Source organism: Octopus bimaculoides, chromosome 25, assembly GCF_001194135.2.
Source record: "Octopus bimaculoides isolate UCB-OBI-ISO-001 chromosome 25, ASM119413v2, whole genome shotgun sequence".
Lineage (NCBI taxonomy): Eukaryota > Metazoa > Mollusca > Cephalopoda > Octopoda > Octopodidae > Octopus > Octopus bimaculoides.
Genome location: NC_069005.1, coordinates 16,196,054 through 16,205,366, shown reverse-complemented (window position 1 = coordinate 16,205,366; position 9,313 = coordinate 16,196,054). Strand labels below are relative to the sequence as shown.

At 37.9% G+C, this 9,313-nt stretch overlaps 1 protein-coding gene across 6 annotated transcripts in view; it reads left to right on the top strand.

Moving 5' to 3' along the window:
* Positions 1–9,313, top strand: part of LOC106877382 (RIMS-binding protein 2) — an 888,511-nt gene that overhangs the window by 35,441 nt on the left and 843,757 nt on the right. For all 6 annotated transcript variants that reach the window (XM_052976546.1, XM_052976547.1, XM_052976545.1 and 3 more), the window contains exon 2: positions 896–1,799. In XM_052976546.1, the coding sequence (XP_052832506.1) occupies positions 939–1,799 (861 nt within the window). In that variant the 5' untranslated portion in view covers positions 896–938. The remainder of the gene's footprint in view (positions 1–895; positions 1,800–9,313) is intronic.

The window sequence follows — 9,313 nt, the reverse complement described above, 5'->3', positions numbered from 1 at the left end:
TATGTATAAATATATATGGCAGTGAAACATGGATTGTGACAGCTGAAGACATGCATAGGCTTGAAAGAAACGAAGCCAGCTTGCTTCACTGGATGTGCAATGTCAGTGTACATGCTCGACAGAGTGTAAGTATCTTGAGAGAAAGGTTTGGCATGTGATGCATATGGACGGGGACAGCTGTGTAAAGAAGTGCTAGTCTCTAATTATAGGGGGAACCTGTGGTAGAGGTAGATCCAGGAGGAAATAGGACAAGATAGTGAAGCATGAACTTTGAACTTTGGACCTCACAGAGGCAATGACTAGTGACGAAGACCTTTGGCAATAATCTATGCTTGAGAAGACCTGTCAAGCCAAGTGAAATCGTAGGCATGACTGATGTTAGTGTAATGTAACTGGCACCTGTGCCAGTGGCACGTAAAAGCACCTTTCAAGCATTGGGCCTCACAGAGGCAAAGTGACTGAACTTCTTTCGAGTGTTGAGCCTCACAGAGGCAATGACCAAGACTTTTGAAGCACCTTTTGAGTGTTGAGCCTCATGGAGGTTAAGTAGCTGAGCTCCTTTCAAGTGATGGGCCTCACAGAGGCAATGACCAAGACCTTTGGCATTGTTGTGCTTGTGAAGCAAAATCACAGTCATGGCAGATACCAGAGTCACGCAAATCGCACCCATGCAAGTGGCACATAAAAGCACCCATTACACTCTGAGTGGTTGGTGTTTGGAAGGTAGAAACCATCCCAAATCAAGCTGGAGTCTGGTGCAGCCTTGCAGCTTGCCAGCCCTGGTCAAATCGTCCAACCCATGCCAGCATGGAAAACAGATGATGATGATGAATGATATATGTGTGTATGTATTGTAACTTTAGTTTCATTCCTTATTCTATTTTTCTCTTTTTAGTGATGAAAGCAATTGTGCTACAATTGTCAAAGTTCAAGCGACAATGTCAGTTCACAGCTTATCACCAGTGCCCAGAAGCAGACTCAGTCCAAACATGTCTGTTTGCCCTAATTCAGTGTTAGCTGATCTTGACTTGAATGAGGGGTGTAGGCACATTTTAACCAGTTCCTTCAGCTTGGAATCAAAACAGTATCTAGATAATGAAATTCTTCCTCAAATGTGCAGTACGATTAAAAAATTACAAAGATCCGTTGACTCTGAAAGAAAACGGAACCAGAGATTACGTTTGGCTCAGTCTAGGGAGTTACATATGAAAAAACAAATCTGGGAGAAAGAGAAATGGCAGTGCTTACAGGATCTTGAAGGAATGTTGCTGGAAAACCAGCAGCTTGAACTGAATCAAGTTATTGAAAGGCTTCGCAAAGAAAAAGATAATGAACTGAATGAAATCTTGAAATACAAAGATGAAGAGGTGAAGCAATTGAAAAAACTGTTTGCTCTTGAAAAAGAAGACTCCATTCGAATTGCTTTAGAGCTTGAAAAATCTGAAATATTCGACACTGTATACAATCAGGATATTGAGTGTTTGAAAAAGGAAATCGAATTTCTACAGTCTCAGATTAAATCTCTTGGTGACCAATATTATAATAAATGTTTAGAAAATGATGAATATCAGCAGCAGTTAAATAATATTAAAGAGAGAATTCAAAGTGAATTTCTGGATATTTTTCAAAGCAGCAATAAGCTTGTTTCTCTTCGTTATTTAGAGAAACTCAAAAGTCTTGAAAAATTAATATTTGGAGATAAAAGTAATTCAATTTTACTTGAACACAGTTTCAGCTCTTGCTCAAACTGTTTTGGAAATCTGTCTGTGGGCGATACTCCAAGAAGTTGTGGAACAATTGTAAGTCATTCTTTCTTTTTATTATTGTTAATATTTTTTATATCCCTGAATAGTACAAAAATAAATTTTCTTGTGATTAAAAAAGATTTCATAAGAACTTCACTATAAACTGACCAGGGGGGAAAAATGATTTTTAATAATTCAAGTTTTTTTTTTTTTGTGTGTATATCAAATTGTTATTGTCATGTCACAGATTAGTGTTAGAAATCACCATCATAAAGGTAGCGGATTGTGGATTGGCAGAATTGTTAGAATGTCAGAAAAAATGTTTTGCAGTATTTGTTTTAGCTCTTTACATTGATTTCACTTCTTACTGAGGTCAACTTTGCCTTTCATATCTCTAAGATGGATAAAATAAAGTGCCATATAAAGTTGTGAAGTGAATTTCTTAACCTCACAGCCATGTCCGTCTCTAATTCAAATTAAAAAAAAAAGAAAATATTTTGTTTTATAAAAGTAGTAAACTGCTTTTTAAACATATTTGTATTTTTTTATACTTTACAATATTTACCTTATTTAGCACCCATTATGGTGTTGCATTCACCAATCTCACACTAACATAGGTTCTATGTACTTATGAATGACTGTACAGTCTAATTAAAATTTTGTTATGTAGCACTTAGGAACATAATGATCTTAACCCTTTTGTTACTGTATTTATTTTGAGATGCTTTGTGTTTCTTTCAAATACAACTCAGAATTTAGTAAAATAACTTAGTTATCATTCAGCTAATGTTAGAAACATAAATTGTGACAAAGCTTTGGTGGAAGATTTTAATTCAAAACTGATACACCATTTGTACTCAGAGCCAGAGCCAGTTTCAGCCGAGTTGGTAACAAAGGGTTAAAGTCTCAAGATTCAAAATGTATGACAAGGAGAGAAAATTTTCTCTAGGGATGCCATTTTGAAAACTAGCTATGTGTTTCATTTCATTGTTCACTACTTAACTGAAAGAAAAACACGTAGCTGTAAAGCTTGATTGGGAATAAGTCGCAGCCTTGAATAGAAACAAAAGGCACCTGTGCTGGTGACACACGAGAGGTGCCCATACTAGTGACATGCAAAAACTGCCCATGCCAGTGACATGCCAAAGTGTGGTAACATGCAAAAGGCGCCCATGCTGGTGACACACAAAAGGTGCCCGTGCCGGTGACATGCAAAAAGGCACTCGTGCTGGTGGCATGCAATATGTATGTCTCTGATCATGAGCAGGAGTAATGGGGGAGCATCAAAGCCATGTGTTGAGAGGGATTCTTTGGAGTTTGAACAACAAAAGTAAAGTTTGAAGGGAGTATTAACCATTTTTATACTCTCTAGGGGTAAGCAAATAGGAAATAAGTCACTACCCAAGGACAAAAATCATGTTACACTATGTCATCCATAATCTTTCCAATAATAACAACTTTATCCATCTTTCTGAATTCAATATCTCTACCACCCATGGACATGTTAATAAATTGGGAAAACAAAAAACATACAAAAAACATTGCAGCCCCCATGACTTTCAGAAACATGTTTTCCCATTTGGAATTGTTGAAGTGCAGAATAACTTACTAGCATCAGTTGTTAGCTATTAGAACAATGCATCCTTCAGAAAAATTCCATGCTCCCTGTAATATGCCAACACTCCTCATGACATACCTGTGCATCTTTTACTCTTAATGACCCTTCTGGTAGTCACTTTTGATTGTGTACTGTGCATGCATTTTTGGATTTCATTGCTGTCTTTCTTTACTTGCTACTGTGTTCTGTGGTGGAGGCGCAATGGCCTAGTGGTTAGGGCAGCAGACTCGCGGTCGTAGAATCGTGGTTTCGATTCCCAGACCAGGCGTTGTAAGTGTTTATTGAGCAAAAACACTTAAAGCTCCACGAGGTTCCGGCAGGGGACGGTGGCAAACCCTGCTGTACTCTTCCACCACAACTTTCTCTCACTCTTACTTTCTGTTGGGCCTGTAATTCAAAGGGTCAGCCTTGTCACACTGTGTCATGCTGAATATCCCCGAGAACTACGTTAAGGGTACACGTGTCTGTGGGGTGCTCAGCCACTTGCACGTTAATTTCACGAGCTGGCTGTTCCGTTGATCGGATCAACTGGAAGCCTCGACGTTGTAAGCGACGGAGTGCCAACAACTGCGTTCTGTCTCTTTTACTGTTTCCCGACAAGTTGCAGTACACCTCAGCTCTACATATATTGAACTCATTATTATCATTGTTAATCATTAAAAATAAAGAAATCATTTATTATGAAAAAGGTGGGGAGCTGGTAGAATTGCTGGCATACTGGATGAAATGCTTAGTGACATTTTGTTTGTCCTTGTGTATTGAGTTACAATTCCACCAAAGTTGACTTTCACTTTCAATTTTTTGAGGTCATCAAAATAAGTGTTCATTGAATACTCGAGTCGATGTAATTGACTTACACCCTCCCTGGAAATTGCTGGCCTTGTACCAAAATTTGAAATTATTATTATTATTATGAAAACACAGGTGGTGAGTTGGCAGAACTGTTATCATGCCAGGCAAAATGCTCAGTAGCATTTTGTCTGTCTACATTCTGAGCTCAAATTCCATTGAGGTTGACTTTGCCTTTCATCCTTTCAGGGTCAATAAAATAAGTATATACCAGTCAAATACTGGGGTTGATGTAATTGACTAACCCCCTCCCCCCAAACTTTCATGTTTTGTGCCTCCAGTAGAAAGGATTATAATTATTATTATTATTATTATTATGAAAGCAAAGGTAGCAAGCTGGCAGAATCATTAGCATGCCGAGTAAAATGTTTATAAGTATTTCATCCATCTTTACCTTCTAAGTTTAAATTCTGCTGAGATCAACTTTATCTTTCAAGGTCAGTAAAATAAGTACCAGTTGAATATTGGGGGAGAGATGACATCGACTTACTCCTCCCCATCAAATCTGCTGGCCTTGTGCCAAAATTTACAACCATTATCATTATGAAAATAAAGATGGCAGACTGGCAGAATCATTTGCATCCAGACCAAATGCTTTGTGGCAGTTCATGTCTTTACACTCTGGATTCAAATTCCACTGAGGTCAACTTTGTCTTTCATCCTTTCGGGTTGATTAAATAAGTACCAACTGATCACTAAGGTCAATGTAATTGACTTCTCCCTCCCCTCAAAAAGTGATGGCCTTATGCCAAAAGTTGAAGTTATTAGTATCTGGCAGAATCGTTAGCCTGCCGGGGAAAATGCTTAGCAGTATTTTGCCCATCCCTCCATTCTGAGTTCAAATTCCGTCAAGGTCGACTTTGCCTTTCATCCTCTTGGGGATTGATAAATTAAGTACCAGTGAAACACTGGGGTCGATGTAATTAACTAGCCCCCTCCCACCAAATTTCAGGTCTTGTGCCTTTAATAGAAAGGATTATTATTATGAAAAACAGTATAACATCTTCTAAACATTATCATTCAATAGCCTTTGTATGAAAAAACGTGTTCCAGTATATCTTTTAATGTTTTTGACATTCTGATGACAGATTCTGTCTATTGTTCTTGAAGAAAATAGCTCAGGCTTCCTGCTTTTGTAAAGAAACTATAATTTGTATTAGTATTGTCTTCATTGCTATTATATTCTTTATCTCAATCCAAGTGAAATAATAAAGATGAATAATGTAAGACTAAACAGGCTCTGTATGAAAGTACTTGATAGCTGTTGTTGTTTAACCCCAGGCCAGTTTTGATTGAGCCAATCTATGATCAAAAGGATTCCAGCTATGACCATCTCTTTTTTTCTCTTCAGTATGCTATCTAACACTAGCCAATGCATTTTTTTTAAACAGAAGAGTGTAATGTTAGCGGGGATATTACTGTTATTTCTAGCAGGTTGAGTGACTATGTAGAAGCTTTTTCAGGAAATTTGGCTGTTATTTCTAGCAGGTTTGATGACCACTTTGAGATTTCCTTTGTTAACATTGTTGTGGGGTGTATATGTAGAAGGGAAGGTGAGTGGATTAATCAATACTTAATAACAAATTACTACACCACAGTAATTACACATGACATTAATTCTGAAAATAATAATCATTGCATAATTGTCAAATGATTGATGTTCCTGTATATATCTCCATGAATGATTACTTAAGGAATCCTGTTAATTGCAATTATATATTGTTCTTAGAGTAATTACTTAATGTTGACAAGATTCCTTGTGACATTATGGAGTAAGTTATAGGCATCCTCACATCTTCATGTCCTTCAGAAAACTGCAATTTGAAATCTCAATTAACACTTTTGTTAACATATCGCTGTTGAAATACTCTGCCCTTGTTGCAGTAGATTTGAAAGAATAAAGAGTTTAGTGTAATTCCATTGTCAATACTAAGCTGGTGTTTGGAATATAAATTAAAATGAAATTTAACCCTTTAGCAGTTAAATTATGCTGTCAAATGTAATGTTTGTTTATTCACATTGTTTTGAATTCATCACACATTCTCTTGTAGCTTTGAGATTTCAGTGAGGTGATTGTTTCCATGATGGGATGTCCTTCCTAATGCCCACCACTTTACAGTGTGTAACTGGATGGTCTTTTTTTTTGTGCCACCAGCACCATTGAGGTTACTATGAACACAGAGAGAATAACATTGTAAGATAGGTGTGAGAGGCCAGATCTGACCATTTTGAATATAAAACAGGTAGAACATTTGGGCTGGATATGACTGGTTTAAATGCTAAAGGGTTAATGAAAGGTTTTAATTCAGATCACTTTAAAACAAGAACCAGTGGCTTGGTGTCAAAAGGGTTAAAGTTAACCCCTAAGCTAAGTTGTCCTTGCATACAGTCTTGTCTGCTGCATCCTTCTCCAGCTGAGCATTCCTAGCCTTGCAGACTTGTAGGTGCTGGTACCACATAAAAAGCATCTGTACTGGTGCCACATAAATGCATCCATGCTGGTGCTGTGTAAAAGCACCCAGTAAACTCTGTAAAGTCGTTGGCATTAGGAAGGGCATCCAGCCATAGAAACCAGGCCAAAACAGACATGGAGCTAAGGCAGCTCTCAGCTGCCTAGCTTTTGTCAAACCATTCAATCCATGCCAACATGGAATACAGATGTTAAATGATGATGATGATGATTAAAAAGAAAGTTACTCAGGAGCAGCATCAACCATAGAAACAATGCCAGAGTACTGGCACGACAATGGTTCCAGTTGATCCAATCAATGGAATAGCCTGTTTGTGAAATTAACATGCAAGTGGCTTAGTACTCCACAAACATGCATATCCTTCACATTATTCTCAGGGAGATTCAGTGAGACATAGAATGTGACAAGGCTGGTCCTTTCAATTAAAAGCACATCCCATTTTTGTCAGCTGAGTAGACTGGAGTAACATGAAATAAAGTGTCTTGCTCAGAGATGCAATGTACCATCAGGTATTGAACTCATGGCTTTATGATCTTGAGCCGAAAACTGTAACTCCTTAGCCATGCACCTTCTCAATGCCAAAGTAGACAGTGAAGTACAATGCAACTCTTGGACCGGTTGAATCTTGTCAAGCTGTCCAACCCATGCATGGGCATTAAATGATGACAATGCAGTCCTTGGCCCTGTTGAATCTTGTCGAACTGTCCAATTCATGCCAGTATGGAAGAAGGACACTAAAAGATGATGAAGAAGATGATATCTGTGGTTTGGTAGTAGTGTAGTGATGGATTGATTTATTAGATAGGATATCTGATAAGAAATACATATCAAACATTGACTGTGTCCATATACTGGTAAAATGAAAAATTTATTTCCTTGCAATTATGAATGTATAAAATTTACATTTTTTTGTCATAGATATAAAGTCGAGTTAATGTTGCCCTCTTTGTATATTTTTTTTAGAGCATCACATAAAAGCATCTGGGCATTTCCACATAAAAGTGCCCATGCAGTGTTACATAAAAGCACCCATGTGGCACCATGTAAAAACGCCTGTGTTTGGCACATAAAAGCACTTGTGCATGCCACATATGAGCACCCATGCATGCCATGTAAAAGCACCCATGTGGTGCCACGTAAAAGCGCCTGTGTGGTGCCACGTAAAGCCCCTAGCTTACTCTGTAAAGTGGTCAGTGTTAGGAAAGTCACCCAGCAGTACAAACCATGCCAAATCAGATTGGAGTCTGGTACAGCTCCCTAGTTTACCAGCTCTGATCACACCATCCAACCCATTTGAAAGGAAAGAGAGAGAATATGACATGTCGAGCAGAGCAGGCACAGCATTGCTGTGTGCTAAGAAACTTGCTTCCCGACCGCATGGTTCTGGCTTCAGTCCCATTGCTTGGTACCTTGGGCCAGTGTCTGCTACTATAGCCTCAGGCTGACCAAAGCCTTGTGAGTGGATTTGGTAGACTGAAACTGAAAGAAGCCCATTGTATATATATGTGTGTGTGTGTGTGTGTGTGTCTGTGTTTATTCCCCACCACCATCGCTTAACAACTGATGTTGGTGTGTTTACGTCCCTGTACGTTAGCAGTTTGGCAAAAGAGACTGAGAGAATAAGTACTAGGCTTACTAGAATAAGTCCTGGGGTCGATTTGTTCAACTAAAGGTGCTGCTCCAGCATGGCCACAGTCAAATGCCTGAAACAAGTAAAAGAATAAAGGAATGTGTATATATATATATATATATATATATATAAATAATGAAAAGAGATGACCAAGAAATAACTGATTATCTTATGAGCTTCATTAGCTTACAGCTGTTTCCATTATAAGATGCATTGGACTCAGAGTTGAGTGCTTGAGTAATACCTTACAGTTTCTTCAAACATGAAATGCTATTTATTTGAAAAAACCAAAACATTTAAACATTCCCAATGGGAAAGCATATATGTGGGGGATGAAACCCAGGCTCTGTGCTGCTCTGTGCTGCTCTGTACCCAACTAAAACTTTGTTCAGAAGCATGTGTATATATAATATAGTATGTATGTGTGTTTGTGTTTGTTTCCTACCACTGCTTGATAACTGGTGTTGGTTTGTTTACACCTCCATAACCTAGCAGTTCGGCAAAAGAGTGACCAATAGAATATGTATTGGGCTTTAAAAATAAGTAGTGGGGTTGATTTGTTTGTCTAAAATCCTTCAAAGCAGTGCCCTAGCATGACTACAGTCCAATCCACTGTAACAAGTAGAAAATATAAAGTTTTTCAATTCTGCAGCTATTTAAACGTCTTGTGTGTGTGTGTGTGTGTGTGTGTGTGTGTGTGCACGCGCGCGCATGAAAATTTCTCTTTTAGATACTCTATTTCTTTTAATTACCTGTCATTGAAATTGGCTCAATTACCACTTTTAAAAAAAAATTTATAAAGGAATAGTTAGTATTAATAACAAAAAATTGATGGTTCATCGATTCTGGTGACGGTCTTCACCTGCTGGTTAACCTGTTGGTTTGCTTCACATTTTATAAATTCTTTCCTTATAGGTCTTATGTAACAGCATTGTTAGAGTTACTTCCCTTACATAACCCTATGTCTTTCAGTTTCACAAATTCTTACTTTCTCTTTTAT